At 36.0% G+C, this 16,573-nt stretch overlaps 2 protein-coding genes across 4 annotated transcripts in view; one reads left to right on the top strand and one right to left on the bottom strand.

Moving 5' to 3' along the window:
- The window catches only part of MACROD2 (MACRO domain containing 2), a 2,254,506-nt gene that overhangs the window by 337,736 nt on the left and 1,900,197 nt on the right, over window positions 1–16,573 (top strand). The window lies entirely within an intron of this gene.
- On the bottom strand, window positions 198–15,162 carry FLRT3 (fibronectin leucine rich transmembrane protein 3). Of its 3 annotated transcripts, none has more exons than XM_010844142.1 (3): window positions 13,617–15,162; window positions 4,750–5,492; window positions 198–3,740 (listed from the first exon to the last, which is right to left on the bottom strand). In XM_010844142.1, exon 3 carries the CDS (start codon window positions 3,695–3,697, stop codon window positions 1,748–1,750), a length of 1,950 nt encoding a protein of 649 aa, XP_010842444.1. In that variant the 5' UTR covers window positions 3,698–3,740; window positions 4,750–5,492; window positions 13,617–15,162; the 3' UTR covers window positions 198–1,747. The 3 variants fall into 3 exon arrangements, with proteins under 3 accessions (XP_010842444.1, XP_010842445.1, XP_010842446.1); XM_010844143.1 differs by having other exon boundaries at window positions 5,292–5,492; XM_010844144.1 differs by lacking the exon at window positions 4,750–5,492.

Genomic DNA, 16,573 nt, shown 5'->3' with positions numbered 1-16,573 from the left:
CCAAAAAGCTATTTTAAAGAATAACATTTTTCAAAAACCACCTTAAAGTATCAGCCAGGACAACAGCAGCAGTGTGCAAAGACCGAAAGGTTACAAAAGCACTTCTGAAGTTTTCTGTAAGAGTGTTCCAACAGACTGTTAGGATATTTGTTTATGCATGAAACACTGAAGTAAAATGATACACAAGCTCAAGATAATGCTATTTTTTTTATTGGTAGCCAACATTTATTTTTTTTTTTTGCCTAGAAAAATACATGGGGATATTTAGAACTACTGTGCTGGGCAATTTGCTACTTTAGTGATAGGAACATAATCTTGAAAAAGCAAACACGATTATTTTGTACTTTTTTTTGTTTTATTCAGCAATAAGACCACAATTTTTCATATTTAAGGAAGTATGAAAAATTTGTCGAGTTTTAAAAGCTGAATACATGTAGCGTTGGATCAAGGCACATACAAGACTGGCCAAAGGGCGTACAATGCACTTTGGTTTTTTGTTGGGAAAAAAAAAGTTATGGCAACGGAAAAGTGATGAGGTTTTAAACAAGTCATAGCTCACAATTCAGTAGGAAGCTGGAAAAAAATGTTACAAGTTCATTACATAGTATCTGGAAAACTGTGACAGTAATGGGCAGTATTCTTGATCATTGTGAAAGTAAATCGAACATTTATGTACAGTGTTAAAACATTTCACATAAACCAGATCTAAATTTGATTTCCAGTATTTATTTTTCTTTTAAATTCTCACTTATTTAAAGTACTACTTTCTCTTCACTGTTGAGGGGAATTGCTTGTAGTTAGACTACTCTTAAAATGCATTTAAGCTTTTTAACTTCCTTTATGATAAAAACATTGTAAACACTAACAAATGTGTCTTTAAAGTTGACATTTCAAAACTCAAGATAGTATAGGCAAAACCAAAATGGAATTGATACTTGTGTTTGTTACGCTATGTGAGTCTAAGTTTTCATGTTTTTTCCTAAGTACAAGTTTCCCCCACTTGGAAGCACGCTTACATTATTGTTTTTGTGAAGTCCTTTATTATCAAAGCTTTGTTAACAATGGCATTGATAACAGCAGACTTCACCCTCCTTTTATGCCAACTGATGTATTCAGTTCAGAAGATAATGTTTACTTTCTTAAGGAGGTCTAATTTACTTAGCATAAAAATGGAGCTATGCAGCAAGTCTGATATTGCCCATTACTTCACATATTTTGATTACTGAATACCACTGGAATACAAATTTAATAGTTGGAACATTATTTCATAACTACTTTTTGAAATTTAATTTTTCTCATTCAGCCAGTTTTTTTTTTAACATTTTATTAATACCAAAGTGAAAAATGGCCTGTGCTTATACTACAAGGATCTCATGTGAATGCAGTCCTGATTGTTCAACACAGCAAGAAAATTCACTTTCACAGTCAACAAGTCATCTTACTCAGTAGAACACAAAGTAAATGGTTTATAACTTCAATATTTGCAAGGAAAATACAGTACAAATTACTAAAAAATACTAAAATATAGAATTGTGTTCAGGCATCTCCACTACATCAATCGCAGCAGTAACCTGAAATTTGAAACTTTTAATAAAAAGTTCTTAAATATAAATTATATGGCAAATGTACAGTACATTGCTTTTTCTCAGTCTCTTTTTCCAGTGTTTTGCAGTAGAACAGGGTTCCTACCATCACCTCCCTTAGGTTTAAAAAAACCAAAACATGGTCTGCTGCCCGTCCTCCAGCATCATGAGTGTGAGTGATCTGAGTCTGGAATACCGCTGTCTCTATAGCTTCGGTTACTACTGCTTTCACTGTGATTGTTTTTGTACAGATTCATTCCATTAGGAGGAAATATGGTGTGTATTACAAATTCTTCCTTTGAGATGGGTTCATTGCTTATTGGTAACATCTGAAAAGAAGTCTCCCTGATTTCCAGGATGGAGTTGTCCTTCTTGGTGCCAGCTTCCGCATAGTCGTCCTTTCTTCTCCTCCCTTTGCTGTATGCACAGTTCCGTGAGAAGAGGGATCCATTCCTATGAACGTACCAGCACACCAAAGCGAGCAGGGCGATGGTCACCAGGGCCACAGCCCCGCCAATGATGGCAGCCAGTGGCAAATTGGGGTTTTTGTAAGGTTCTTTCTCTTGCTCTCGATTAAGGGTGGTTGTAGGGTTGTACATTCGAAGGGGTGCAGTTTCAGTCTCAATACAAACAGGAGTTTCATCGAATAGATAGAGGTTACTGGTTTCCATGGGAACCATGCAGACTCGATAGGGTGAATCAGGCTCCAGGGCTGTGACCAAGTATTCGCTGCGTTCTCCTGTTACAATTGTTTCAGTTATAGATCCAAACGCTGGGCTGTGGTCCAGTTTGAGCCAGCTGAGTCTTAAAGCCGTCATAGGTAGGACAAGTTTCCAAGAGATATGAATTGTGTCAGAGGTGACAGATTTCACAGTAATGGTAATTGTTTTTCTTGATGGAATCCCTGTGGTTCGCTGATCCTTAGTGAGTTTGGGGTTCTTCGTGTCTGGTTGTTTGGTCACAGGAGCTGGCCACTGTCCTTGAGCAGGATGCACTGTATTGGGCGTCCCGGTGGTTATCTGAATGGTGCTTACAACCGGGTTGTCCTTACAATCAAATAGTTCTGCATTGAGGTCCTTGATAGCCATCCCTCGAACCTTTTCTGGGGCTTGGCACATGAGCCCACGTACATTGACCTTCACAGGTAGTGATTGTAACCAGTCACGTACCCATTTCATCTTGCACCCGCAATACCAGGGATTGTTCCGAAGAATCAATTGTGTTATATTGTCCAAATCATCAAAGATACCCTGAGGTAAATTACTTAGGTTATTATTGGACATATCAAGTCGATACAGCTGCCTCAGATAAGAAAAGGCATTTGGGGGCACCCTATTGATATGGTTATCTTGAAGATAAAGCTTCCTCAGGTTTGTGCCTGGAAGGTTTACTGGTGCAGCAGTCAGGGAATTCCGTACCAGTGAGAGTTCTGTTAAGTTGACTAGGTTGAAGAAAACTTTATCACCTAATCCATGGTTGTTCAGCAGGTTTCCATCCAAAACCAGGCGTTTTAGGCTAGTGAGACCTTGAAGAGATGGTGATGAGATGGTGGATATACGATTATCATCCAAGCGGAGCTCTTCTATAGTCCTGGGCAAACCCCAGGGGATTGTGCTAAGGTGATTACGAGACAGGAAAAGCAGCCGGAGATAGTTACTGTCTCTGAATGCCCCCTCTTCAATGCTAACAGCTGAGACAGAGTTATCATCTAAATGTAATTCTTCCAGATAGGGAATTTTTGAAAGTGAATCATAAGTGATGGTTCTTATGTTATTTTCTTGCAGATGTAACTCTTTGACGTACTTTGGTAGATTGGTAGGAAATTCATCTAAACTGTTGTGATATAGGTATATTCTTTCTACTTTCAGCAAGTTTTTCAAATCTGATGGAATCCCAGCATTATTTATTTGGTTGTTCTGAAGGTAGAGAGTTGTAGCATCCTCTGGTATTCCTGTTGGAATGGATGTCAGAAAGCGATCGTTACAGTAAATGAAACCGGCATCGCAGCGGCACACAGATGGACAGGGTTTAGCCATAACTGATAGCGGTGCCACCTGGAGGAACAGCCCAATTTTAGTCCCAATGAGGAAGATGCTCCAGGCTGGGCTGATCATGGTCAGCAGTGTTGAGGTCTTTACACAAGGTAATTTCAGAGCCCTAAAGTGGGGTGAGTTTAAAAAAAAAAGGCAACAGAAAACCGTCAGACCAGTATACTTAAAATAGAATTCAAAATAGACGTGAACATTGAAACATCTAATAATCACTTTTATTAGTTAATTTTTTTCTTGCATGCTGAGGGTTTTTTTTTTTTTTTGCATGCTAGCTAGCCATGAACATAATCATACAATATTTTTACCTTAAATATTTCTGGTATTAGAAGTATTTTGTCCCAAATCTATTTGACTTTGAAAGTTTAATATAGTTTTATTGAATGTTTTAAAGCATTCTCATAGCACTTTATGTCAATTTTGTGACCATTGGCCAAGCTAGTCTGATTTCTAATTTTTCCTTAATATTCATAATGAATTGACACATAGGAATATGATTTGTTATATTTAAAGATAATAATGTTACTATTCTTAAAAACCAAAATTTTATATCTGCTTTTTACATGGTAGACTGTACAAGTATAGAAATGTGTAGTAAAAAAATCTACTCTCATACTATTCAGGAATAGTTACACACTTCTGGAGATCCTGAATCCCAGTTAAGTCAATTGCTTGCTTTGATTATTGATGTTATTTTTCTTTGATTATTAATATTACACATTGTGAGATAGGCATTTCCAGCACAAAAATAAGAAGGAATTATTTTCATTTACTTTGGGGAAGGAAAGATTTATATAGCTAATACATCTATCTTATCTAAGTGGAAAATTCCATTTCATGTTAAATTCTTTTTTTCCTATTTTACTGTATGTTTTGTAGTACATAGTTAAATGGGTTTATGAACATCTTTCATTATATTCTAGCTCATAACATGTTTTCACAATGTATTTATCTTTCTTCAAGTTCTAATCTAAAATATGATTCACCTTTCTCCATGGGTGGAGAATTATAGATTTATACTTATCTAGTATGTAATATAATTTCTTCTACACCTTTAGGTATTAGTTAGCCTTTATAATTTCAGGCATGAAAAGAAAAGACTTTAATATTTTTCCTACCTTATTGAACGATGTGAGTAAATTTTGCGTGAGTGAAAATCCAATGCACATATATTATTTTCCTGGTGAGGGGCTGGGACTTATAAACTCTTGTTTAGTCCTTGGAAATGTTCTTCACTGTTTATTCTATGCCGCACACACCTCCAGATCAGGCTTGCTGTTGTCAATGAACATTCCAGCTGTGGTTCAGCATGGTGGGCAAGCTCATTAAAGTAGGGACCAGAAACAATTCAGTTTCCTGTTACTGTGTAGAACACATGGTTTCCTATTTTTTTTTCCTTTCTTATAGAGTTTCTGTGTGAAGGTTCCTTTTGTGTAGCTTAATTCCCTTAGTGGAAATTGCTCTCTTTGAAATTCTTATTGGCTCTTCTGTGCAATGTGGTCAGAGATAGTAACTTCAGATCCTCATGAAGAAAGCCATTCATGATGCTAAGGCCTGTACAGTAATAGGTTTTTCAGGCAGTTACCCCCCACCTTTATTCCCATCCAGGATTATCCAAGTATAAACTTTGTACAGTAGCTACATCCTGAGGTATGATTACCTGCTGTGAAATAGCTATTTCCAGCTTTTGCTTCTTGCTGCTTTCTCAGAATATCTGGTGCAGTCACAGGTTATGCAAGAACAGGTATTCTTTCAAGAGGTAAAGAAAACTTAATTCAAATATTCTTCATGGGAAAAATGGAAGCATACTAGATTTCCTTTATATTTCTGTTCCTTGAAATACAGTGGACCTGAGCATCTCCTGTGAAAGTAAAATGTTTTAATCAGCTATTAACAAAGAACTTTAACGTACTAGAGACATTTCCTAGAAATTTAGCTTCAATTCTTTCTTTAGGCAACATCTTTCATCATAGTAGTTGTTGAAAAGGGATAAGATGACCTCTTTCTCTTTTATTTCCCATTTTTCTATATAAATAAAGTGGGAGCCAAAGTTGAGTTTGTCACAAAATAATTTCAGTTGTGAACTGACTGCTAGTATGACTTTGAATTAAACACAGAAGCAAAGCTTTATGCAAAAGACAATAAGCCTCTTCTATGGATTTTGAATTCAGGTCAGGCCAATCTTTAAAATTTCTCTTTTATATCTTATATAAAATGATAAAGTGTGCAAAAAAAAGAAAATAAGTACATGAAAGAGGTAAGCAAAGCCACAACTAGGATTGTTTTTAATGAAATGCCATAACTTTTTAGATATTTCTGAACATAGTTTTACAAAGTCATATAGTCTACAATTTAAAGAGTTGAAAAGGGTTAGAAGTTTTCTTTTGATTTGCTCAGTGTCTTGTTTAATTCTTCCTACAGGCCTCAATTTTCCCTATTGTGGAATATGGGCACTACAACCTTCCTCCTTAGAACTATTTCTAAAGGCTAATTGATGATCTTGAAACTCCAGTTACTCAGGTATTCTTGGCCGAAGGCAGTGTAGAAGTTCAAGTCATAACATTTTTTGAGAAGAATACAATTTTTAACAAAGTAAACTTGAGAAACTGTATTTGGAACAGAAAGGACACTATTTCAGTCTGTCTCCTTGTAATGACCATTAGGAAAGCATATCAAAACCTGACAAGGCATTTCTCTCAAGGTGCAAACAAGAACGTGTCAGTTTCCAAAGATTATCTTTTTAACTTCTGAAAGAGGCTTACAGCTTGACCAAAGAGACTCATGAGTTTAAGGATGGCTGCTTTGTCCATTATCTAATATGCATGAAGATTTTGGGGGGTGAACAGGGGAGGTGGGTAGTTTCAGTATCTGTTATGTAAAGTTACCTACTCAGGGACTTTCTATACAAGTAAGGTACATTAGGGTATCATGGAAATATTTGACCCTAAAAGTAGAAGTGATTTGTTTCTCCCTCAGTAATTACCTTGCATCCAACAAGGATAGCATCTGTTCCAGAATTCAAACAGGACTCAAAGTGAATTTTAAATAAGGCCAAGATTTGTGTTTCTGGCTCTCATTAAAAATTCGGATTCTTTTAATTTGTCACCAGATATCAAGACTACCATAGACTGAACTAACAGAAGAATACTGAAAAAAATTACAGATACATTTAATTTATTATTTAGGAAACGTGAAGTAGAAATAGCAGTTAGCAGATGGATAAAGTAGTCTCTAGTGAGTATTGCAAAGTGCCCACAGAGGAAAGTTTAAGTGATGTATTGCTTAATGTGAGGTTTTACAAGTAATGCCTTTAGGGCTTTGCTCATTATTGTTGAATTTCAGTGGAGTATTTTCTTGAACTCTTGCTTTCTTGGTAAGTGAAAATGGAAAACCAAGCTGTGAAATTAATAATTACAATGTTATTTTAAAAAGTATCTTCTGTCAAATGTTTTCTAAGCTTGAAAATTATTCAACATATAAAACAATTTGGTAAATTTAAGAAAAAATTTTAAAGCAATTTAGGAAACAGTTACTTTTGTTAAATTGCATTAAAAACTAATTAAAACCATTATAAAAATCGCACAGAGAACCTGCTTAAATGGTTGCCAGTAGGCAGGCATTTCTCCTACCCCAGGACACACTTTAAAGTTGAGAAGATGAATCTGATGAATGGAAGTTAAAAGTTGTTGGTCAGCCTAGAGTATGTACAAGGTGATGATCATAATAAGCAGAGATAAAGCTGGTAGCTGAAGTGTAAAGTTTTTACCAATTCAAAATCTAATATGTATTGGTTTTTACATTTTCAAACCAGAGAAAGAAAAAATATTCTACACTGGTATGAAAAGGAAGATTAATTTATTTTTGTTTGTTTAGTTTTACATGTGTGAAACTGCTTCCTCTGCTCTATTTGATGTGCAAACTCACATGGCCATGAATACAATGGCGGTAATAATGTGGGATTAACAGAAAGCCGAAAATCTCATTCAGTTCTTGGAAAATGCCGTTCTCTTCTCCCCAGATTGCATTAAAACAAAAGGCAAAAATACAAAACATATTTCTCTGGAGAGGATACTCGTTCAAAAATGAAGATTCCTTCACAAGTTCCTACTCCCTTTACTCAAACAGTCCAATGCATGCGTGATTTTGTTTCGTATTTTATGTCTTCTCTTGCCTTTTTATATTTAAAAACTATAGTGCTAAAGAGATTTGTTTTATTTTGCATATTAGAGGCTGTAGTGGTCTTTCCATCTGAAATAAGCAGCTCTGCTCCCATGTTTAGACTTCCCTCTTTCTGAGCTGGCTCTACGTATTCATGCATATAGAGACATTGTAGTTGAATGTGACTGAGGAAAAAAAAAAATGACCCCCACTGGCATGAACACTGTGGCCAGGTTTCCACAACGTCGACTTCAGAGGCTTTATGTCTGCATAGGCTTGAAAGAGGCCATTACTTCTGAACAAAAAGGAATCGATCTTTTAGAAAAATATTGTTAATGGGGTAACATGGGGGAAAGCATAAATGGAGCCCTGGTTACTTAAAGGAATGTTTAAAGTTAAAAAAAAATCATATCATTACTTAAGTATATAGCATTTAGAACTGTAGCAAAAAGAAAAACATAATCACTGTACTGGTAAATTAAACTTATAATATGGATCTTCCTATCAATTTCTTTTTATAAATTAAAAAAATATGGATTTTTAAAAATGCATTTATAATGTAATCACATCTATGAAAAGTCACCGATTTCCATGATACACTTAAAAGACGTATGTAAATAGATAAGGATGCTGTCATTTTGAGATATTTTAAGAAAACTAATATAATTGAACAAGTTGTATCTGAATAGAATACTGGTATTTATAGTCAAGAACATGAGGCAGTCTATATGTTTATATGATTCCTTCTCTGTTACTATTTTGGAGGTGGGAATGTTTGAGATGGAAAGGCATTTGATATTTCTTATGTTTTGATCATTTAGATTAAGATTATACGTTGATAGTGCTAACTTCCTAAATCCTTTATTTGTCCCTTTGATTTAAATTGATTTTTGATATGAAATCATTGCTCTAAAATAAAATCTTAAATTGAGTAGAGAGTTTGGGGATTTTAGTTTGTTTTTAATGATTTGCCTCATATCATGGTCTCTAAACTATCTGGGGACTTTTAAATATATTAAATTTAAAAGTGGAAAAGTATGTAGAACTTTTAATCGAAGTTAACTGCATTATTTTGAGTAAAACCTTGAGACTGAAGAAAATACATGATTCCTCAAATTTATGCAAGTCTGTGAATATTTCTGGGTACTGGAATTTATACAATCATAATTTAAAGTATTAGGAAAGTAATTTATTTATGAAGGCTTAAACTGCTGGTAGAAAGCTCTACAAAATGATCAACCTCTGAATGTTAAGTCTTTGCAACGACAAATAGTATTTCAAATAACCTATGTGTATGGTTAAACTGAAAAACTGGAGTATATCAGATTAGTTGGTAGTGACAGCAAAATGCTTTCTAAGCAGCCTGTCTGGTAGTTAAATTTTCCACGATCATCAGATTTCAGGAAAGTTCCAATTCTTTTGTTTAATGCCAGGCAAGCAGAAGGACCTCTAACTCTCCTCTTGAGAGTCATGAAGTCTGAAGGGTTTGCTGAGAGGGAGGGAAGCAAGTGTGCCTTTCCTTACTTGGTTTTATCCAGACTATTTTCTAGCCTAGAAGATTTGTTTCTTTTATGCAAATAGGGGATGAAAGTTCTAAAACAAAGGATTTTCACTTTCTCCTTTTGTGTTACAGGTTCTTTTCCCCAATAGGTTTGTGATAAATGAATCTAATTCTGCTTCATTTATTTTGGCTTGTAAAGTTAAATCAAGCATCCTTAAAACAAAAAGGGAAACTGGGATGTTATCTTTCATCATAGTGAAGCCTGTTTCTTTACATGATATTAAGCCAAACTAAATAAGTTAGAGAACCATGGCTTGTAAGAATGAATAAGAGATTAATTTAGAGGTTGGTAAAGGTGAGCAGTTGAGAGCTTGGGGCAGGGAACAAGCTTTACGTTTGCATTGACTTTTAGGCAATTGCAATTAAAATTACGCTTATCCTTGTTAAACTGCAAACATTTTCCCACTGTGAGCCTGATATTCCTTCTTCAGTGTGGTGAGTACAATTTGCTTGATATGCTTTAAGTTTCTAATAGTCAAGTTTCCATACTCTAGTACAACAAATATTTAGGTCTGCTGTGTGCCATGCACTGAGCTGGAAAATGATAACATCCATAATCATAAAAAACATCCTTTTTTTTTTTTTTTCATGTCAGAGTTGCGTATTGCTGATTTAAACCATTAAAGAGGACGAAAATCATCAGCACATAAACTGATCAATCCACAGTTCAGTGGTGCACTTTAAAAATGGGGTTTAACCAAATGTGGTCTCTGGGTTTTCTTTTCAAAGTTGCCACGGTAACTTGTGCACGTGAAAAGTGAAAGAATAAAGAACAAAAGCTGTCATTGTCTCATCAGAGCAATTTCTCCTTTCTTGCATTTAAGCAGACTAATACCTGGAGAGAGCTTTTTATGCATTCCTGACACTTGATTTGGGGGGCTAGGAAAGAGATTATGCGTATGTTAAACAAATGCAACTTTAGCTGCTGCTTAAATTACAGTTTTGTTCTTTTTTTACTTAAAATCTGTTTTCTCTAGCTCTCTTGTCAACAGACATCAAAGTCCTGAAACCAGCTCTCCTATGCAATATAAACATGGCTTTCAATTTGTTTTTTTAATGTGATGTTTTACCAAAGTCAGTGATGTTGATCTGCATCCTGAAACTGGAAAATGCTTTCTGAAATGTATATTTCTGTTTTGGTTTTTAAGAGGCAGAAGGCTTTTTCCAGGAGACATCTACAGACTATCTCTTAGTTAGAAATTTGTTTGTTGACTTGTGATAAATTTTTGAAATAGTGGAATGTTAGAAAGAGTTGACAAAAGGTCCTTTTTATGTTCTGAAGAGAAAACTGCACTTTGGAGAATTAATACTGCTGAGAGATTTACTGTAGAGTTTTTGCCCGCTGGGGGGTGGTACACTCTACCAGAACACAGCTTTCAGAAGCCGCAAGTCAGATGTTGGCTGCTGCCGGCCACTTTTCCTCTGGTTTAATTACAACAAAGCCTCCCGTTGAGAACAGTGAAGGCCTCGGGGGCACAAGGTGGGGGTGGGAGGGAAGAGGGAGTGAGGGGAAAGAAGGGGAGAAATTACAACCTTTGAAAAATTTATTGAATCTTATTTCCCTCGTTGGCTTCATTTATGCTGGCCTTCATTTGACTTTCAGCAATTAGTTATAATGCTATTACAATGAACTGATTGAATAAAAGAATATTTAAGGGAGTTTATTCAGAATTTTTAAGTTAGTCTTGGATCTTGGCATTAAACACATTCTTTGTTATGTAGCCCACCCACCTTAAAAATAGGGGGAAAAGTTAACCACTGAAATGGCTAGTTTTAAACCTTTTTTTTTTTTTTTTCTGGATGATCAGATTTAATCTAATACTGGTATGAACATTGGCATATCAAGAATAAAAACATAAAGAAGAAACATTCATATAATATTAATACAAGGCAAGTCCTCTGCTACTGATTTTTGTTGGGTTTAAAATTGTTCAAAATAATCCAGAAAGAGGAGGAAGCCTTAGGGTATGTGGCCAAGAAAAGCAGAGACAAATCTGTCTGCAGTACACTTGTGTGTTTAAAGCTGATAATTGTATTTTTCATCTGGAGACACTGAGTGTTCATTAGGGTCTTGTGTCCCTAGGCAAGAGATGCTGAATGTAATTGGAGTTTCTATTTGATTGGGCAATATAGGCTAGAGAAGAAACTGGGGTAAAGATAATTAATAGCTTGCTAACAAAGTCTGACAGCCACAAGATTTCAACCAAATTTATTTCACACCGCTTCATTTAGCTCTGAAAAAGTTTTGATAGAATTGGAGGCTCCTTAATTAACACTTGGAAGCAAAAGAAACATACCTTCTATTTTACTGCCACGTTCAGTTATGACAAATTTTCTTACTGTTTTTCTTCTTTTTGAAAAAAACTTTACTTGCTGCCCAGTTATATATTTCACAGATGTTAGTGTTTAGGAAGTGTTTAATTGGGCATTCTGAACCTAAACATAATCGATTTAAAATGCGGGGGCGGGGGGGGGATGAAAAGCCCAATTAATAACATAGTATTATACAGCACAATTAATAACTGATAATTAGTATTATACAGTATTATATACCATATTAATGAATTCATTATGTTTATTCATTCAATAATATCTTTGCTGAATCTTGGGTTTGATGTATTTTTGGCAGCATTCTATTTAAAAAAGAAATTAGACGTGATTTTCCTGTTTAAATACATGCAATCATGTTTTTGTAACCCTGTTTTTTTATTTCAGGCTAATTAATATATCTAGATATGTGTGTGTGTGTACATTGTATACACACATGTATCTGCAAACTAAGTGGCGTATCTCTGATTTAATCTTACAGATTAAAACCTGGCATGTTATTATTAATATTGGTAGTAGCGGTAACATTAATATTTTGTAGTACTTTTAAAAGGTTAATTTCTTTCTTTCCTCATTTCAAAAGAGATGGGTATCAGTCATCTGTGACTCTGAGGTCCTGTCTGAAAACAAATTCATTCTTTATGTTTATGCTGGTTAGAATATTCCTGTGTGACTGGGGATAAATGAAAGGCATAGCCTCAGCCTATGCACTATGATAGTGTCTTTATTCATATTGTTTCCCTAATGAGGGAACATACGTGTGCATTTTAGAGCGGATCGATTTATTAAGAAAATTTAAAATAGCTAATTGTTAAAACCGTTAGAGAATTTGGTTCTATAATTGGCACATATCAAGGCTTTTTTTTCCTTTTTCGTTCTCAGGAAGTAAATAACAATCAAACCCCCAGATGTTGAGAAAATATAGGCCTGTTGCACTCTTTATTTCTATTCAACCATTTTGTTTCAGATCTAATTCACTGAAAAAAAATTTTTTTGAGTAGATACATTTAGGTAGTTTTTGAAAGCTTTGTGGTATGAAATATTTCTTTCAATGTAAGATTTTCCTATTATAAGTTGCAAGTGAATGGATACTCTTGAGTATCCCACTTGATGAGGCTCTACTCATTTTTCCCCCTGCCACCCTGAAATCCCTGCATACATCAGGCTTAGCTTCCAGGCTGAGCTTTGTTAGTTTTTCTGAGTAGACTTTGCCAATTACTATGCTAGTCACATACCACATTTGCCCGAGCAATGGATTTTGGCGTTCTGCTGGAGAGGGGATATGGTTTGTAAGAGAGTTTCCCCTTCCTCTGAGTTGAATTCACTAGTTGAGATTTGCAAGCCTGGAATGCTTGAAGCAGCTCTGGCAGGATAGCAGTGCAAGCTTTAAAATCTAGGTGTAGCTGTTAATCCTTGCAGAGGCACATAAGTCTCCAGGAGTAGCTGGGTTAGCTGTGAGCAAGATGTATGCTTTTCATGTACTGCGTACTCGTGGGCTGAGGGATTATTGATTTTCTTTCACAGTTATAAAAACAGCAATTGGTGATCATACCACACATACAGTACACGCCAAGTTTAGCTAGACCTTTCGCTTTCCTCTCTGAAAAAAATCTGCCTTGTGTTCTTTAACATTTAACTTTCCAACTTATCATTTTCCATAAGCCTCTTTTCAAATAGCAACTACACGAGACATAAGATAGCCATTTATCATTATTTTTCTTTCTTTAATGAAAGAAAGGTTTCAAGAAACTTCTTGCATTTGGCTGTTACAGTCCAATTTTTCCTTGCTGGCTTGCATGCACACACACTGCTCGTCCTGGTGACAGAGCAAACGTTCGTATCTGGATGCCTCATGATACCAAGCCATTCTTTTCTAGAGAGTAAAACCGAGCAAACTTTCTGGGACCAATCATAAGGAAAAACATGGGAAACACTTACCAGGAAGACGAGAAAAAGCAATCCCATATATCCTGCTGCTCTAGCTGTAATTCCACTGCCTGGGAACTGGAGTAATAACCCTCCCCCTCTGCCCAGCTCGGAATCCAGTCCACACAAAGCCCACGGCAGCTGCAGGCTGAGCCGGTCCCGTCGGATCACTCCTCCACTGAGGAGCAAGTGGGGGCCAGCATTTCAGTTTGCTGCACAGCCCACCTCCAAGTCTGAAGTTAAAGCTTCACCTCGCAGTGGTTGAAGAAGGGGGTGATGTCATAGATGGGCAGGACTTCGCTGAGCTCGCGCTCAGTGAGGTAACTCGGGGATCAGACAGATGAGCTTTGCCGACGCTAGAGGGGGTGAGAGCAGCCAGAATGAGGCGCTTGGCCTGGTGGGGCTGGGATGCCACTGGTTGGTAGGTGGCCGTTTGGGATTGCAGCCTCTGCTGAAGTTGACTAGAGCAGGGTGGTGGTAGCAAGCTTATGAAAAATGCAAGATTGCTAGAAGATTATGTGTTACAGTAGAAAGACACGGGTTATTTTTATTTCCAAGCTGTCTGTGTTAGAAAGGAGTTAAGCAAGATCATATTTTCATTGTTGACTAGTTATAATAATGTTATCAATGTGAAGGCTAGTAGCCCCAACAGTGAATATTTATTCAACAAATGAATAGAAAGCAGGTTCAAATAAATAACTGATTGATTTAAGGGAAGGAAACAGGAATTCCACAAGGGTAAAAGAAAAAAAAGATAACTAGTTTTTTTTTTTTTTTTTTCCCCTGGAAGTAATGAGTAAGTTATTGTTTGTATGTGTTGGTTTTAGAAAGTGAAACTATTTTTTATATACTCCCCAAATTATTTGTACATCTCTTTAGAGCCTAGTAGATAGATTTTTCATATTTAAAGGGACTCTTCCTAAACTAAAAAAGTTTTGAAAAATTAAATAGAGTAGTTTTCTTTCTGATATGTTTTTGCTTTGAACATGAGTTAAGATACAGACTTAAGATGCAAACATAGAAGAAAGAAAAACCTTTCAGAAATACTTTTACTTGTATTCAAATGGTTGTATTTTAATTTATGTATATGAGCAAACTCTGGGCAATGCAATATCTAATTAGCAGAATTATAGACTTTCTATTTTCAATTTTGATTTTCATAGACTGGTTTCTACTGTTTGAATAACAGTTGCTTTAGGCCTATACGTTTTCCACTAAGTGCATTTCATTTTTTAACGTCATTGGGAAGAATTTTGCTTTTGTATTTACCTGGAGGGCAGTATCCTTAAACTCATATTGTCTGCTTTATTCTCAGAGGTTCTCCTTTGTGCTTTCTAAAAGTTTCTGTGAGTGTTTGTTTCTGAAGGAGGCTAGCTAATTGTATTTCCCAGGACTATTTGATTATGGTTTCTTCATTAGTTTAGTTTATCTATTTACATGCCTCTTTGATAGCAGTTTGGCCTTCTGAGTTCCTCTCCGAGAATGAATGATATCACAGTAGAAGGGGAACTCTTGATAAGAGGTATATTGACCTCTATTGTTCTATGATTGCACTTTTACTGGCCTCTGAGGGCAGACCCAATAAATACAGGAGGTTTAGAATTCTAATGTTTGTTGAAAAGCCAATTTCTTAGAAATGTTAGGTAGCAAAAGTTGAATTGAGATGCAGCTGCTGTATGTTTAGAGGAAAGGGAGGTGGCACTAAAGATAATCTCTCAGCTAAAGGATGGATTTCTTTTTCTGCTACTACAAAATAAACACATGGGTTAAACTGTTTTATGAAATAATTCTTTCTAGAAGCTATTTTCAGTTGGGAGTTGATTATATTTAAAAAGAACTTTTTGCCTAACCAAATTCCTATGGTTTTATAGCCATGTTTAATCAGTTTTATCTCTATTCAGGCAGACCTCAAACAGAAAAGAAAGATAAATGGACAGTTTTGGTAATCAGTATCCAAAAGAAGGTACCTTGGCCTGGGAGTTAGGAGATCTGAGGTTTCCATTCCCTCGTCTGCCATTCAGAATATGACTTATTGTCTGCTCTGGGCTTTGGTTCACCACATGGCAAATAAAGGCAGCAGAGATTTATTGAATGCCAATTATGTATTGTTGCTTTTTTTTTTTTTTTAAAAGATGTGGATTAAAATGTAGAAGGGGCAAGAGATTATGAAAAAATGTAAACTGTACTAAAGGCACTAACTCTGAAGGCCAAGTCTTGGATAGCTTCCATCAGCCTACCCCATCCAAAAATATATGCCCTTTTGCCGCTTCCATTTGTTTTCGTTTTTGTTCTTTTTTTTCACTTCTTGCTCTTATCAGCTGTCTGAAATTCTGCCAGTTGGAGGTGAACTTGTAATAATATGTACCCCTTTTGAAATAAAATGTGCCGCCTCTGAAAAGACTGAGTTTCTCTGAGTTAATTCAGGTTGCTTTCCTCTCCTCCTTCGTTATGTAAGGGAGATGAACTGCAGTAAGGGGAGGGCTGTCCCAGTAGGAGGGGAAGGAAGGCAGGCACTTTTCAGTAAGAAGCCCTTTAGGCTCACAGTCTAGCATATCTGGGCTCCATCTTGGCTTTACCACTTGACTGTAGACAAATTACTAAATCTTTCTGAAATCATTAGCTCGGTACTTGACTTACAGTAAGTACCAAATGAGTGGTAACTGCCAGTATTGAGATGAGGGCATCTGAGCACTTGGAAAAAGGAGACATTAAGAAGTGGTAGAAGGAAGCACAAAGAGAGGTCAGAGAGGACCAATGACACGTTTTTTTCACACTTTAAAATCCCGCTTTGAGGTAGTAGTTCTATGTAGCCAGGAAATGAGCAAGGAAGTGAGCAAATAGGATATTTCCCTGTTGATTTTTTTTTTTTTTCCTGTTGTCTTCATGCATTTCACGGTCCCATGTCCCTAGGATTTAGAACTAGTAGATACTATGGGTTGAAAAGGCATTTGTCTTTTTTTTTTTTTTTT

This window comes from Bison bison, unplaced genomic scaffold, assembly GCF_000754665.1.
Source record: "Bison bison bison isolate TAMUID 2011002044 unplaced genomic scaffold, Bison_UMD1.0 scf7180017864196, whole genome shotgun sequence".
Lineage (NCBI taxonomy): Eukaryota > Metazoa > Chordata > Mammalia > Artiodactyla > Bovidae > Bison > Bison bison.
This window is presented reverse-complemented; position numbering and strand designations above follow the sequence as displayed.